Source organism: Phragmites australis, chromosome 13, assembly GCF_958298935.1.
Source record: "Phragmites australis chromosome 13, lpPhrAust1.1, whole genome shotgun sequence".
NCBI lineage: Eukaryota > Viridiplantae > Streptophyta > Magnoliopsida > Poales > Poaceae > Phragmites > Phragmites australis.
In genome coordinates this window covers 31,011,669-31,027,816 of record NC_084933.1, presented here as the reverse complement: position 1 = coordinate 31,027,816, position 16,148 = coordinate 31,011,669, and the positions used below count along the sequence as shown (strand labels likewise).

Here is a 16,148-nt window from a genome sequence, read left to right as displayed (position 1 = left end):
CCTCCCTCCCCCGTCGTCTTCCCCAACTGGCGATGTCCTCTCCCGCCCCGGCGACTTCTTAGGTCCGCCTCCTATGCATGCTCTCTCCCGCCATCTGCGCCGGCGACTTCTTAGGCCCGCCTCCTATGCATGCTCTCTCCCGCCGACGTAGCCGCCATCTGTGCTGCAGCAGGCTCGCCGCAGGCAGTCCGCCAAGTGTACGCGCGGCTTCTTAAGGAGGGCCTCGCCCACGCCCGGCCCTCCTGCCCCGACGTTCCTCGTCTCCGCATATGCCAGGTCGGGCCTCCTCCCCGACGCCCACCGCCTATTCGATGATGCTCCCTGCCGAGACCTCCACCTCTACTCTGACTCTACCCTCCTTGCCGCCGTCTCCCACTCCGCCACCCCCGCCCCCTTCGTCGCCTCCCCGTACAGCGTACAGCGTACAGCGGCGACGGCGTCGTCATGTCGTCGCTGAGCGATATGTGCTGTAAGTGCGGCGTCCCGGAGGATGCCCGGAAGGTGTTCGACAGTATCGCTGTGAAGAACAATGTTGTGTGGACTGCTCTAATTTCGGGGTGCGCGTCGAACGGACGCAACGATGAGGCATTGGCGCTCTTCCGGAGCATGCCTGAATGCGGCCTGTTCGCATGGACTGCGCTCATCTATGGGTTTGTTAAAGCTGGACACAATGCTAGACCAGTGGAGCTGTTTGTCGAGATGAGGCGGGATGATGTCAAGATTGATGACGCGTTCGTGTTGTCGACTGTCATTGGCGGGGCGGTAAACCTGGCTACTCTTGCGCTGGGTAGACAGCTGCATGGTTTTGTAATGAGGCTCGGGTTCTTGTCCAGTATGATCATGGGGAATGCGCTGGTTGACATGTACTCCAAATGCAGTGACATACCCTCTGCTAGGGAAGTATTTGAGGGGATTGCAATCCGTGACATAATCTCATGGACGACAAATGCAGTGACATACCTTTGGATGATGGGTAGCTATATATTTTGGTGTAACTATGCTGTAATATGTTGATATGATAAACTTATATGCAATTATAATATTTCATTGTTGAAGTGTCTTGTCTGTGACATCCAGTCAAAATATGCAAGTTATACTGTCAAATCATGCAATTTCAGTTAAATCTGATTCATAACATGTAATTCATGCTAAATGGGCTATTAAAAATGTTATTTACACTTACAATAGCTCTTAAACATGTCATTTGCACTTAAATCGGCGCAAAAAAACACTTAAACAAAATTTGCAGCAGGCAGGGGTATTTTAGTTATTCACATCCAGCTATAGGGTTATCCGCTATCAGAAGCACCTTTTCCAAATAGCAAATCAGAACTCCCAGCTATTAACCCCAGTTGCTTATCAGTATTCACCAATTCCAGCTGCTTATCGGTCGGCTGCAGCCTAAACAAACGTACCCTTAAGCGGGCAAGGAAGATAGACACGGCTTGGGTTAGGCCCATATTTGTGATATCATGTCTCTTGGCCCAGGTTGGAATGGTCTCCAACAACAACTCTCTTATTATAATATAGGTAGAACTCTCTAGAATAGGCTGTTCTCCTTCTACTGGCGACTCGAAGCATATCATATTTTGAAGTCGATCTCACCAGCCCCTCCCCTCTAGTGGCCTCACCGCGCATCAAGGTAAAGGAAAATCGGTGGATCAACATCCACTGTAGTTTATAGTCTAGTTTATAACTATTAGGGTTGTAGTTTTCTAGTAGATTAGAGATATATTTCCCAATGGAGTCGATGCCGATGATTTTCGGCCGATTTTTGTTCCTCCAAGCTGTTAAGTTGTCTTCTCCTTTCTCGGCGAAGCCTCTAACAGCAACTTCTAATGGTACCTAGCCTATCACAATATAGCGAGGAAGGGTTATTTGTTTCACTCCCACTTTTTGGGTCATACTCTCTTGTCAGTGTGTTTGTTGACATTGGTTTTAGCATTGATGGTGGAGTTGGAGGCACCTGTTCGGTCCTTGTTCGGTGAGGTAACGATCGATGGCTGTTTTGCAAAGCCTGTTCATTCAGCGATGCTAAGACCCGTTTGTGACAGGCCATCGCTTGTGGTGCAAAAAAATGGTGCTTCCTCGCCGTTTGAGAGAACGGTTTTTGGCTCCATCCTCGGTGTGGTACTCCGTCTAACTCCGGCGAGGCGATGCCATGTCCGGTTGGTCCGATAGGAGGTGAAACAGAAGATTAAAATCTCTTAGGGTATAATTTTATTTTCTACAGTGTTCCTCTGTAATCGATGGTCTGTAATTTTTATGTTACATCAATGAAATATAGACCTAATTCCTCTAAAAAAAAAGCAACTCTCTTATTTTGAAGATTTTTATTTTTATATTTTGGAAATAAAAAATTCAAAAATACACATCCATTTAAAAAATATACAACTAGATTTATTTCATTGCTCTCTATTGTCTGTTTATTTTATTACTCTTAAAATCCAAAACACTATCAAAATAGTCATGATTTTTTTTAAAAAATAGTGGTCTAAAGGATATTATGATCTAACTCTTTAAAAAAAAGACAAAAATATATTTTGTACAATGAAAAAAAAGGCAATTTGTACAAAGCGCCCACGCGCGAGCACACCTCTCCCCAGCGCGCGCCTACAGCAATTCGCGCGCGGCAAGTGCCGACCACGGCCGCTCAGGCTCAAACCGCGGAACGGCAAACTCGGAGGCCTCGGCCGCGCGTGCAAACTTGGAAGCCCGTGCGGCCGCAATGCCGCCGCGCGCGCCACCTTTCGCGCCGCGTCGTCCTCCCCTTCCAGACTCCGTGAAACCCCGTTCTTTTCACGCCGCCGCCACCCTCCAGCACGAGCCCGTCCCTTCCTACCGCTATGCCGCGCTCCTCCAGCGCAGCGCGGCTGCCGCCGACCACCGCCTCGCTGCCTCCCTCCACGCAGCCCTCCACAAGTCGGGACTCCTCGCCTCCCACCTATTCCTGTGCAACCACCTCCTCATCGCCTACTTCAGGTCCCGCCTCCACCGCCACGGTCTCCGCCTGCTCGACGAAATGCCCCGCCGCAACGCCGTCTCCTGGTCCGCCGCCATCGCGGGGCTCGCGCAGGGGGACCGCCCCCGCGATGCTCTCGCGCTGTTCCGGCGGATGCGCAGTGCCCGGTGCCCGCCCAACGAATTCGCACTGGTGAGTGCGCTCAATGCGAGCTCGTTCGTCGGTGGAGCTGGCGCTGGCCGCGCGCGGCAGTTGTACGCTCTCGCCGTTCGGCTTGGGTTCGAGTCCAACGTCTTCCTGATGAACGCGTTCCTCGCTGCGATGGTCCGTCATGGGCAACTCGCAGACGCGGTGCAATTGTTCGACAGCTCTTGTGCCCGGGACATCGTCTCCTGGAACACGCTGCTTGCAGGGTTTGCACGCCATTGGTGTGTGCAGGTGTGGATTCTATGGCGAAGGATGGCCAGGGAAGTTGTTGGGGCAGACGGTTTCTCGTTCAGCACCGTGCTGTCAGGGTTGGCGGCAAGCGTGAGCTTGGGGAGCGGCTTGCAAGTTCATGCGCAGCTCGTCAAGAGTGGCTTTGGGGCCGATGCCTACGTGGGTAACTCCTTGGTGGAGATGTACATGAAGAACAAATGCCTAGTTGACGGCACCAGAGCGTTCACCGAGATTCGTCGGAGAGATGTTGTGTCATGGACAGAGATGGCCGCCGGCTGCCTGCACTGTGGCGAGCCCGCTAAGGCAATCGGAGTTCTCAGTGACATGATGCTGGATGGAGTTATGCCTAACAACTTCACATTTGCAACGGCAGCCAATGCTTGTGCGCTCCTCACCAATCTGGACCAGGGAAGGAAAGTTCATGGATGTGTGATCAAGCTTGGAGATGACTCAGATGTCGGCGTCAATAACGCACTCATCGATATGTACGCGAAGTGCGGGTCAGTGAGTTGTGCTTACAGTGTATTCCAGTCGATGCAGCTGCGGCCGGTTATATCCTGGACATCTATGATCATGGGTTTTGCGCAGAATGGGCGAGCTCGGGAGGCTGTGGATGTGTTTGATGACATGCTGTTGGAAGGTGTAACACCCAACCATGTCACGTTAATCTGTCTACTCTACGCTTGTAGCCAAGGTGGATTTGTAAATGAAGGCTGGATATACTTCAACGCCATGAAGGACAAGTTTGGTGTTGAGCCTAGGGAGGATCACTACGCCTGCATGGTTCATCTCCTCGGAAAAGCAGGTCATATCGAAGAGGCTGAAGAGCTCATCTCACAGATGCCATTCCGACCTGGAGTTCTGGTCTGGCAGGCATTGCTCGGTGCCTGCCATCTTCATGGCAATGAGGCTGCAGGCAAGCGAGCTGCCGAGCATGCACTTGCGCTCGAAAAGGAAGATCCATCGACATACATGCTGCTGTCCAACATGCTTGCCGGTCGGCAAAATTGGGACGGTGCAGGAAGCGCGAGAAGGCTCATGGGAGATACAGAAATCATGAAGCTGCCTGGGTCAACGTGGTTTCAGTCCAAGCCTGACGGAAACAAAGCTTGTATCAGGTAAACTTTGCTCCAGTGGAAATGGAAGCATCTGGTTCTGATTTTGGCTCGAAAGCATCAGAATACAGAAAGAAGCAGATGCTTCGATCATCTGCAGTGTCTGACATTTTGGCTGGACTGACTTCTGCAAAACCTCACAGGTGAAGGAAAAAGCTACACTCTGATCAATAGCATAACATAGATCATTACAGAAACTGCAGTTTAATCATTTGTATAATTCATCTAATTTGAGAAACAACAAACCATTGTATAAAACAGATATATCATTAACTGAACTTGCTTAACTATTAAAATTAGTGTTGGTACATCCTCAATCCTTTTTTTTTATGCGGTGGTACATCCTCAATACAGCCCTTCAGCTGTTGATATATACTAAATTTACCATTCGCTAATGAAAATCATAGGTAGTCAATCATGATAGCGTAGGTAATTACAAACTAGAAACAAGGTGCCCATGGGAGGAAGAGTTCTTCAACATGCCAGGTGCCCAGCGCAAGCCAATGACATTGCTGTCTCAGCGCTGCAAACTGCAGGTAATGATATCAAGCGATAGTTGAGGTTGCCAAGAAAGGTTCCAGGTATTGCTTCAACTTGTCTTTTGTTATTGCACCTTCTCTTCGGCTACCTGGTACCTCCTGCCCATTCTTGAATAGAATTAGAGTTGGGAGGCCATAAACCTTGTACTCTTCAATCAACTGAGGATTAGCATCATGGTCAATCTTGACAATCTTTAATCTCCCATCATATTCCTGTTTCACCAAATTTCAGCTTATCAAAGCTGGTAAATCTGTGCAGAAGTACCGTCTTTCCTCTCAAAAACGTTAAAACATCATATTCTGCTAAAACATATATATCGATAGATATGCACATTAGTCATTTAGTCAGCATTTTCCACAAAACCTCAAAAATTGAAGTTCTTTCAAACAAGTCATTCCACTGCACCAAATTAGGAAAACATCACTTCATGGATCAAGGCTATTCTTCCCACCTGATCAACACTATGCTCCCTTTCTAGTCCCTAGTTACAATGATTAGGATGTGACTCTTGCTAATAAAGTTTTTTGGGCATTTAGTTTTATCGCAACAAAAATTTTACTTGCTATATACTGATCTAAAGCTTTGCTGTTCTAAATGGCAACTCAAACCACAAACACTGAGATTGTTGAAAACTAATATTTGCATTTTCTCGTATGTCTCAAACGGTCAATCCTATCTCATCTGTAAGTCGATCACTTAAAAGGCTGTCACTTCATCTTGTAAGATACTTCGGCTTTCATTGGCATTGTCCATTGTGACAAATTCCATTGCAGCCACTGTCTCTTACACTAGGCATCATCTAGCCAAAAACAATAGTTTGGTGGAATATTCGAACATGGCATAACACCAGCACGAACGAATAAACATATGGGTGAAATCAATCAAGAAGCAGCAGGAGAGCATATACCTCGGAGGCCCAATCCACGACTGGAGCGATGAGGCGGCACGGCCCGCACCAGTCGGCGACGAAGTCCACGAGCACGGGCAGCTCCGACTCCAGCACCTCCGCCGCGAACTCGCCCTGCCCGATGAGCTTAACCGCCGCGCCGCACCGAACGCGCGCGCGCAGGCACGTGAGCCGGCTCGGCGCCGCGAGGCAGCCAGCCGACGCGGGCTGAGCAGCAGGCGAGAGGCGGAGCGTGGTGGCTGGAAGGCAGGGCCCCGAGCAGAACGGTGAGCGGGGAGGGGCAGCGAGGGCGGACGCGGTGGTGCTCGGCGCGGACGCCATGAGGGCGATGCCGATGATTCGGGAGGAGGAATCTTCTGGAAGGTGCCAACTGCCAGGCGGCCACCAGTTTTGTGGCGAGGAGCGGATTTTTTTCCTCGTCTCGTGAGGCGGGGAATTCGGCCCAGCACTGGAAGCGAAACTGGCAGAGCCCAGAGAGCGTCATATCCTGCCTGCTTGTTTGACTGCTAGTTAACGATCTTTCATCGAGAAGAGAAGGAATTTCATAGGAATTTTGCCAAATTAACGATAATGCTGTAACTCGGGCGTCCGACGGCTCGTTTACTCACGTCTCTGATATTTCAGACGTTTAAATTTAATATTTAATGTTTTAAAAATTTATTGTAATAATTATTTTCATATATTGCATATCGGAATCTCTTATGTACAGAATTAAATCTAAAAAATTATTTATTTAAGTTAATTACTATATTTATATATTTTTAATATTTTAGATGTGTAAATTTAATGTTTCAGACGTTATAAAAATTTATTGTCATAGTTATTTTTTATATAGGTTTTGTATGAAATGTTGCATGCAACATGACAGGAAATTATGGTGAGAATTTTTTCATCAAAATCAGATGTATACAACGAGCTAGTTTGGTATATTTTTTAATATTGCAAATGCTATTTTTAAATGTTACAACGGATTACGAGCGTCCGATAGATCGGCCGTTCGGCGCTAGTATTAAAAAATAATCGTAAAATGTAAGTGATCCTCGACATAGATAAAAGGACATTTTGTTTAACGATTTTGTTACTTGTCGCGTCCTGAGGGTGAGAGGCTGTTCTAGAGTTGCCGTTGGAGCCGAGAACAAGTCGTGTACTATGCCACATCTACAAAGCGTGCATGAACCAAGTCCACGGAGGAAGCACGATCCATCGCCGTCCAACCCTCCTCCGGCCTCCGGCGTCGCCTTCACCATCACGACTCCCCCCGTCCTGTCCTCCTCATTGACACTTTCTCCCTTCGTCTCCTCCTTTATTCCCTCATCCACCTCCCCCAAAACCCTCACGTCCCAAAGCCTCTCTCTCCACATGGCGAACTCCGGTTAGGGTTGGGTCTCCGGAGCCCGGCCATGGCGATGCCGACGGTGGCCTCTGCGACGGCGGCGGCGGCGCTTCACCCCGCGGTGGCCTCCCCGTGCTCGGTGCGGCGTGCCAGTGTCGGCATTGGCAATGCGTCGGCGTTTGGGGGTGGATGCCTGGCAGGCGGCCGGCAACGGGCGGCTACGCGGGCGGTGCGTGCCACGGTGGCGGCCGAGAGCGGCAGGCAGGAGGCCCCCGCTGCACAGATGGTGGAGATCCCCGTCACCTGCTATCAGGTGAATTATTTGGGTAGCCTGGTCTGTTTGTGAATTGCGAGTTTGGAAATGGCGCTCCCGTTCGTTTGCGTTGTTCGTTGATTGATCTGCTTTAGCTCATTCCGACCCCATTAAATTGACCTAGTTACAGATGGAATCGGAATTTCCTCATCATAATAAAATTCAATCTGTACATGGCAATGTCCTTTGAAACTTGCGCCTGTAACTTTACGAGCTTCCCTCATTTTGGAGTAACATGTTGTCAACAGGCCTGAGATTTCATCCTTTTCAGTTCAGAAGTCATTGGAACGTCTGCCGCCTTCTTAGTAGTTGACATGTTTTCAATTGACCATGCAGATTCTAGGTGTCACAGAGAAGGCTGAAAAAGATGAGATTGTCAAAGCAGCAATGGAGCTTAAAAATTCAGGGATAGAAGATGGATATACAGCTGAGGTGCCTACCTGCAGACAGGTTACTGATTTGATTCTGGAAATATATGGATGCACGCATATATATTTTTGCTGGTGGAGGAATGCAGAATCCTGGTGTTTATATTTTTGCTGGTTGCTTTTCTTTTGTTCAGACTCTGCTGGTAGATGTGAGAGATAAACTTCTCTTTGAACAAGAGTATGCAGGAAACATAAAGGAAAAGATTCCACCCAGATCCTCTCTTCATATACCTTGGAGCTGGCTGCCTGCAGTTCTGTGTGTTTTGCAGGAGGTACTGTGTAACACAGACACTTCTCATCAAAACATTGAGCACACACCGTGAGCTTTGAAAGCCCAAGCACGAAAGATATCACAGGACCTCAATTATCAAAGATATATGTGCCTTGTTGGCTTACCATTGTGTGCTGGTCTATTTGTTTGTTGTCAATGTAAGATGCTGAAGTGTTGTTGCAGGTTGGAGAAGAGAAGCTAGTTTTGGATATCGGTCAGGCAGCTCTACGACGCCCTGATTCTAAACCTTATGTTCATGACGTGCTTCTTGCAATGGCATTAGCTGAGGTGAGAACCAAACAATATTTTTTTTTTATAAAAAAAACTGCATGACAGAATTTTCATGGACCTGTTTGGTACAATTTCGTTGGTTTCATGCATTCTGTTGCAGTGCTCTATTGCAAAAGCTAGCTTTGAGAAAAGTAAAGTATCTCTTGGCTTTGAGGCTCTAGCACGTGTTCAATATCTTTTGAGGAGAAAATCATCTTTGGAGAAGATGCCCCTTCTTGAACAGGTAAAATGTTATTACTTCTACTTTGTGGGTTCTTCTAAAACAAAATCATGTCATAACTTTTTTGTTGTGTGATCTAGATTGAAGAATCACTTGAAGAGCTTGCACCTGCTTGCACTCTCGAACTTCTAAGCTTGCCTCAGACTCCTGAAAATTCTGAACGCAGGCGAGGTGCTATTGCAGCTCTCTGTGAATTGCTTAGACATGGCCTTGATGTTGAATCCTCTTGTAGGGTTCATGACTGGCCTTGTTTCTTGAGCCAAGCAATGAACAGATTATTAGCCACTGAAATTGTTGATCTACTTTCTTGGGACACTTTGGCTACAACTCGTAAAAACAAAAGATCATTGGAGTCCCAGAGCCAGCGGGTGGTAGTTGACTTCAACTGCTTCTATGTGGCGATGCTTGCTCACCTTGCATTTGGATTTTCAACCCGCCAGACTGAGTTGGTACTCTCTTTTTTCTCCCCCTTTTAATAAATATTGAAGCTGCTGTTTGGTAGTTTTGAATTTTTAAATTTATATCACCTCTGTGCAGATCAAGAAAGCTAAAACCATCTGTGAATGTTTAGTTGCCTCTGAGAGCACAGACCTAAAATTTGAGGAATCTTTCTGCTCATATCTTCTTGGAGAGGTGATAAGCTTATCTCAATTTCTATAATTTTACTTCCTTACATTACTAGGACTAAAGGTTAGCTTTCAGGAAGCTGGTACCACAGTTTTTGAAAAGCTTCAGCAGCTTCAAAGTAATGGAAGTTCAAATTCAAGGAATTACGGGTTATATAAAAAGAAAGACAGCAGTGGCAAGCTTACTGTCAACCAATCACTGGTATGTTACATCTGGTGATGATGCTATGGTTCGGAGCAAATGTGCTGTATGGTTCTATATTACTTGGTCATACTGCAGTTATACTGTTTCTATTTAGATTAAATATTTCTCACGCCAGACAACTTGTCTTTACCAGGAACTGTGGCTGAAGGATGTAGCACTTTCTCGTTTTGCAGATACAAGAGATTGTCCATCATCTTTGGTTTGTATAACTTTACTTTTAGTAACCACATCTGCCACATCTTCTATGAAGTAATTTAGTTCTCCTTATCCTCTTATGACAGGCCAACTTTTTTGGAGCTCCTAAGCGCATCCTTAACACGTCCAAGCAGAAATTGGGATCCTCAAGAGCGGTCCTTTTGAGCTCTCAGCCTTCTTCTAGTGTCTCAACATGCAACATAACTTCAGGGGAGCAAACCCCAAGATTGAGTCCTAACAGCCATTTGGGGGAGGCTGTAAAGCAACTTGCACCTACCAACTTGGGGCTCCATTCATCAATGGATGGGCCAGCGAATGGTTCAGGCACAACATCTGTTCCCCTGACGCGCAATCCTGGATCCCATACTTTAAGAACATTGGAATTATGGGGACTAACTGGAGATATTATAGGAAAGCTTGCCTATAGTGCACTCCTAGGGTTTGTTGTATTTGGCACATTCAAACTGTTCAGGTTTCAGTCCGGGCATGTGAAACCTGCTAACCCAAGTAGAGAGTCTGCATCCATATTGTCCTTGAATGAAGCATCTGCACCAGAAGGGTTTTTTATCACCAGAAGTGTCAGGAAGCATTTTGAAAAGTTGTCAAAAATGCTTTGGCTGAATGATAGGCTTTATTCTAATAGTGAAGAATGTGATAAATATCCAATGCCTAATGATGTCGCTACTGCAGTGTGCAAGCAAAAGATGGATATTCAAGAAGCAGAAGCACTCGTCAAACAGTGGCAGAACATAAAATCTGAAGCCCTTGGCCCTGACTATCAAATTGACATGCTCCCTGAGATTCTTGATGGTTCAATGCTCGCAAAGGTGTGTTTCTTTATCAGTTATGTATTTGAATATGCTGTTGGTTTATTTATATTGTGCATAACCAAAGGCCATCTTGTGGAGCAGTGGCAAGATTTAGCATTATTAGCAAAGGATCAGTCCTGCTATTGGAGATTTGTTTTATTAAATCTCTCTGTTGTTCGAGCTGAGATAATCTTGGACGAGGCTGGTGCTGGTGAAGCAGCAGAAATTGATGCTATGCTTGAGGAAGCAGCTGAGCTTGTTGATGACTCCCAGCCCAAGAAACCCGGTTACTACAGGTATTTTAGTGGGTATGATTGCTGTTGATTATTCTTTCGCATTCCGCTCTAAAATAAGCATGGTAATGATATTTTGTACGGTTGTATTACAGTACATACGAAGTTCAGTACATATTGAGGAGGCAGAATGATGGATCATGGAAAATCTGCGAGGCTGCTGTCCGTGACCTGACGTGATTCTGCCAAAAGGGCAAAAAGACAACATATTCGTCACCTGATACTCTGATAGGCCACAGGGCAGTACAGATCTAAATTAGTTCCAACATGGCGAGCTTTAGCATATTAGAAATCTGTAGTGGCACTGTTAGGTTACCTTACGATCAATTGTTGTACCGTGCACTAGTTAGCTGAGTTCCATCGGGCTGGTCGATGCCTCATCAGAAATTCAGGATTGCACACAATAGATGCTGACCTGCTAGTACAGATGCTAACCCACTGCTGATACCACATTCCTTTGTTCCTTTCCCGCTATGGTGTGAATTCATGTGATTTAATTTGAGTTATACCCACGTGTAATTGCATTGGCGGCGGCCATTGTTCAAAGAACTATGCAACTTACTGTTGACTGTTAACCTGTTCCCTGTGTAACTGCAAGCTCCAAGTTTCCTGGTTCTTGGTATACACGGTCTATTTGACAGAGCTCCAACCTCGGGATTTATACTGATTTGGAGTTTGTAAGCTAAATAAAGTGATTCATTCTTTTATTTTTAGTTTAAAATATGAACAATATTGCTCACTTAAACATCTCTAATCTATCACAGCTCAGCTTCGAAATTTTCTAGAGCTATGAATACGGGGCTATCATTCAGATTCTGGGATTTTCTTGCTGGGGCCTCCGGCGGCGCAATGAGCATAATGCCTGATCTATGGAGTCTGCCGATGAGTGAAACTGGGTTCTGACTCTTCCCTGCCGTCCTTGCCGATGATGACATAGCTGACGATTCGTGCATAACACCAGATCGCAGCACGCCCGGTCGCGTCGGCGTCATTGCAACCACGCATCCCGCCGCAAGTTCGCTCCTCTTTGCTTCCGCCTCCGCTCGCCATCCTCTATGCCAGCCGGCGCATGGCCGGCCGCAGCCGCTGCCACCTCCGCCGCAGTGCGCGCGGCCATGCGCACGGTTGGCGGCCTCCTCCCCCTCGCCCACCGCCCCCATCCCACCACCACGGCCGCTGCCTCCTCTTCGTCATCGCACACCCTCCACGACTACAACCGCCTCCTGGCCGCCCTCGCGCGGGACGGCGACGGCGACGGTGCCCTCCGCGTGCTCCGCCGCATGCGCCTCTCCTCCTCGCCCGCCTGTGCGCCCACCGCCGCCTCCTACACCTCCGCCATGTCCGCGCTCGCCAAGGCCGACCGCCCCGCCGACGCCGCGTCCCTCTTCGACGACATGCTCTCCCACGGCGTCGCCCCAGACCGGGCCGCTTTCTCCCTCCTCCTCCACGTCTACTCCTCCCACCTCCACCTCCCCGCCGCCGCGCACTCCGTCCTCCTCTGGATGTCCCGCCTCGGACTCCCGCCAACCCCCATCGACTACACTGACCTCATCTTTTCCTTCTGTCGCGCTGGCCGCCTCGCCGACGCCCTCCAGCTGCTCGACGAAATGCGCGCCCTCAATTACCCACTCACACCACATACCTTTGCGCCGATCCTCCAGGCATTCTGCGAGAATGCCGATATCCAAGCGGCGGACATCCTCATCAGCTCGATGCGCTGCTCCGGTTGCCACCCTGATGTCGTCATTTACAACATCTACATCCAGGGGCTATGTAAGATGGGGGATTTTGATGCTGTTGAGAGGGTTATTGATGAGAGTGCCCGGAATGGGTGGGTGCCAGATGCAGTCACATACAGCACCTACGTTGCTGGGCTTTGCCGGTTCAGATATATTGAGAAGGCGTTCCAGCAGCTGGAAATTATGGTAGCAAAGGGGCTACAGCTGACAGTTGTTGGTCTGAATATACTGTTGGACTATGTCGCGCAGGATCTTGATATGTGGGCAGGCAAGGAGGTGCTGGAGCGGTGCCAAGAGCTTGGCTTTGTGGTCGATGTCGTGACATACAACACAGTGATGGATCATTTCTGCAAGAAAGGGAAGTGGCTGCGTGTCCTGAAGCTGTTCACGGATCTGCTCAAGAAGCCCATAACACCCAACGTGCAGACATACAACATTTTTATTTCATGCCTGTGCCGAGCCGGCAAGTTTCAATTTGCCAAGTTCGTGTTCAGCAGCAAGGGGTTTGTGGCGGACACTGTGACTTGTAACATTCTGATCCATGAGTTCTATGAGGCCAGAAAGGAGGCTGAGCTTGGTTTTTTGTTCTCTGATGTGAATGCGGGGAAGATTGCTCCAGATACGATCACATACAATACACTGGTCGATTGTCTCTTTAGGTCCGGGAGGAGGTTGGATGCTGCCAATTTTGTCAGGCATATCGATGATGGCTACCCTTCAGAGCCTGTTGCCCGTTTGACGTATTGGTTGGTTAGGAGTGGAAATACATGTGAGGTGTTGAGGCTGTTTGATGATATTCAAATAAAAGGACGCGTTTTAGACAGTAGGATTTTCGCTAATGTGATCAAGGCATTCTGCAGAAAGGGTCCAGCAGAATGCTCGGAGATGTCGCAATTGTGCTCTATATTGGATCGGATGCTTGGAATTGGATGATTCTTCTCGTGCATCTTTTTCACTACTTTTATGGTAGTGCTCTCATTTTTTAACTTGTATGGTTGTACCAGTAGCTAATACCCATTGAAGGTAAAATACACTTTTGGTTTCTTCATGTAGTTCTTTGTCATACATACACTTGTAAAATACAATCTGTCATCCAAAAACTAATCATTTTTTTGTTTATGGAGGTTTACTTTCATATAATGCTCCATCCTCAGTTTTGGAATTCTTCTGCGTGTAACTTGTGCATTGAGTTGGTTTATTTATTCAACCAAATTAGTGTTTTATGGTAAAGGATGGCCTATATTGGTACTGTACGTCGAACTACTGCTCATTTAATTTGTGGATGACAAATTATTAGCGCGCTTGCCCTCCTATCTGGAGTAAGACCCTCGTTGCAGCAAAAAAGGAAACAAGCAAGAAATAGACCTGTATTTATTGTATCAAGAATGTTGTTCACTATTTTTTTGCGCTTCTAATCTGTTGTAGTATTCAGAGTTGTGGGAGCAGATAAAATAGCTTGCTGTCTCCTAGAATTCCCCAGTTGAGGAATGCAGGTAAAGCATTGGTTGTTCTTGATGTTCACTTGAATATGTGATGTCCATACAATCCTTGTGACCCTGTGGAAAATTGATTGCATTCGATTTTTTCATGCTTTCAACAAGGGTTGGTCATTGCATTAGAATAGGACTGCACCAAGGGTCAGCTTTGAGCCCTTATCTTTTTGCTTTGGTGATGGATGAGGTCACAAGGGATATACAAGGTGATATCCCATGGTGTATGCTCTTTGCAGATGATGTGGTGCTAGTCGACGATAGTCGGACGGGGGTAAATGGAAAGTTGGAGCTGTGGAGACAGACCTTGGAGTCGAAGGGTTTTAGGCTTAGTAGAACTAAAACTGAGTACATGAGGTGCGATTTTAGTACTACTAGGCACGAGGAAGATGAGGTTTGCCTTGACGGGCAGGTGATACCTCAGAAGGATACCTTTCGATATTTGGGGTCGATGCTGCAGAAGGATGGTGAAATCGATGAAGATGTGAGCCATCGAATCAAAGTCGGGTGGATGAAGTGGCGCCAAGCTTCCGGCGTCCTCTGCGACAAGAGAGTACCACAGAAGCTAAAAGGCAGGTTCTATAGGACGGCAATTAGACCTGCGATGTTGTATGGCGCAGAATGTTGGCCAACTAAAAGGCAACATGTCCAACGGTTGAGTGTAGCGGAGATGCGCATGCTGAGATGGATGTGTGGCCACACAAGAAAGGATCGGGTTCGGAATGAGGACATACGTGATAGAGTTGGTGTAGCACCAATTGAAGAGAAGCTTGTCCAACATCGTTTGAGATGGTTTGGGCATATACAACGCAGGCCCTCAGAAGCGCCTGTACATAGCGGAAGAATAAAGCGTGCGGATAATGTCAAGAGAGGTCGAGGTAGACCAAACTTGACATGGGAGGAGTCTGTAAAGAGGGATCTGAAAGACTGGAATATCACCAAAGAACTAGCCATGGACAGAGGTGCGTGGAAGTTAGCTATCCACGTGCCAGAGCCATGACTAGACTTGCAAGATCTTATGGGTTTCATCTCTAGCCTACCCCAACTTGTTTGGGACTGAAAGGCTTTGTTGTTGTTGTTGTTGTTGTTGTTCAACAAGGGTTGATTATCTCTGAAGAAATGTATGTCACAAAGAACAGTTGGTTTGATTCTCAACATCTTTTGTTCATGGTTATTATGTCAGCGATTTAATTTGAGAGTGCTGACTGATATCCTCACCAGGGGACTGAAGAATACAATTTGGCATCCATTTTTTTTGTGGAATTTATAAATCATAACAGCTGCAACACACCTTGGTCCAGCCATTCATTTACTCTAGTTGCATGATATATTTGGGTCCTTTTCCTTTTATATTGGGTTGTGTCTTAGCTTCTGCTGGTGCCACCTGCAATTACACTACTCTTGTACTGTAAAATGTTATGCAGAACTACAGGAGTCATAGGCTCATGGCTACCAACACCAGCAATACCAATCTTTTCAGGGAGTTGCAAGAAAGCACTTGAATCTTTTTTGGTTGCTGGACTAAGCCAATTGCAGCTTCGCCCTGTGCTTTGTTTTGGTACGACTTACAGGAACCACGAGGGCTTGGTGTGTTTCCAAATGCTTAAGATGTTCAATTCATCAAGTTCAGTATCAACTCCGACTGAAATTTGACAAGTCTGATTCTTTTCCTTTTTATCTCGTTTGATCATGTATATTTCACTAATCCACTCGATCCAGTAGTGATCAGGGCCACCTCTTCATCATCCAAACCTATATTCGATCTGTGTTCTGAACTTGGAGAAGCTGTGAAATTAGTGCACAAATATGTGCTCTTTCCATATCATGCAAAAATTACTCTATGTCTGCCTTGTGGGGGCAACCCTACTGCCACTGGTTCGTCTGATCTAAGGGCATCTCCAATAACTACACATCAGCTAGCTATTATCTGTCCAATGTCGGCATTTGTTCTATATGGAGGAAAGGGCGGGAAG

At 47.0% G+C, this 16,148-nt stretch overlaps 5 protein-coding genes across 6 annotated transcripts; 4 read left to right on the top strand and 1 right to left on the bottom strand.

The window, feature by feature from the left end:
* The first annotated feature begins 444 nt into the window (after nt 1–444).
* Nucleotides 445–1,014, top strand: LOC133889628 (pentatricopeptide repeat-containing protein At4g14050, mitochondrial-like). The gene has a single exon (XM_062330077.1). The coding sequence runs from the start codon at nt 445–447 to the stop codon at nt 1,012–1,014; it is 570 nt and encodes a 189-aa protein (XP_062186061.1).
* A 1,578-nt stretch (nt 1,015–2,592) lies between these two features.
* Nucleotides 2,593–4,993, top strand: LOC133887701 (pentatricopeptide repeat-containing protein At4g33170-like). The gene has a single exon (XM_062327671.1). The coding sequence runs from the start codon at nt 2,729–2,731 to the stop codon at nt 4,520–4,522; it is 1,794 nt and encodes a 597-aa protein (XP_062183655.1). The 5' UTR covers nt 2,593–2,728; the 3' UTR covers nt 4,523–4,993.
* On the bottom strand, nt 4,780–6,396 carry LOC133887703 (thioredoxin X, chloroplastic-like). Its single transcript, XM_062327673.1, has 2 exons — nt 5,963–6,396; nt 4,780–5,267 (listed from the first exon to the last, which is right to left on the bottom strand). Exons 1-2 carry the CDS (start codon nt 6,281–6,283, stop codon nt 5,061–5,063), a joined length of 528 nt encoding a protein of 175 aa, XP_062183657.1. The 5' UTR covers nt 6,284–6,396; the 3' UTR covers nt 4,780–5,060.
* Nucleotides 6,397–7,018: 622 nt separating this feature from the next.
* On the top strand, nt 7,019–11,521 carry LOC133887700 (plastid division protein CDP1, chloroplastic-like). 2 transcript variants are annotated; one of them, XM_062327670.1, is made up of 12 exons: nt 7,019–7,608; nt 7,945–8,040; nt 8,171–8,308; nt 8,491–8,595; nt 8,699–8,821; nt 8,899–9,267; nt 9,356–9,451; nt 9,521–9,646; nt 9,783–9,848; nt 9,931–10,671; nt 10,756–10,949; nt 11,042–11,521. In XM_062327670.1, the coding sequence occupies exons 1-12, from the start codon at nt 7,363–7,365 to the stop codon at nt 11,124–11,126; spliced, it is 2,385 nt and encodes a 794-aa protein (XP_062183654.1). In that variant the 5' UTR covers nt 7,019–7,362; the 3' UTR covers nt 11,127–11,521. The 2 variants fall into 2 exon arrangements, with proteins under 2 accessions (XP_062183654.1, XP_062183652.1); XM_062327668.1 differs by having other exon boundaries at nt 7,022–7,608; nt 7,945–8,058.
* A 125-nt stretch (nt 11,522–11,646) lies between these two features.
* On the top strand, nt 11,647–13,800 carry LOC133887702 (pentatricopeptide repeat-containing protein At1g63080, mitochondrial-like). Its single transcript, XM_062327672.1, has one exon. It carries the CDS (start codon nt 12,002–12,004, stop codon nt 13,616–13,618), a length of 1,617 nt encoding a protein of 538 aa, XP_062183656.1. The 5' UTR covers nt 11,647–12,001; the 3' UTR covers nt 13,619–13,800.
* Nucleotides 13,801–16,148: the final 2,348 nt, after the last annotated feature.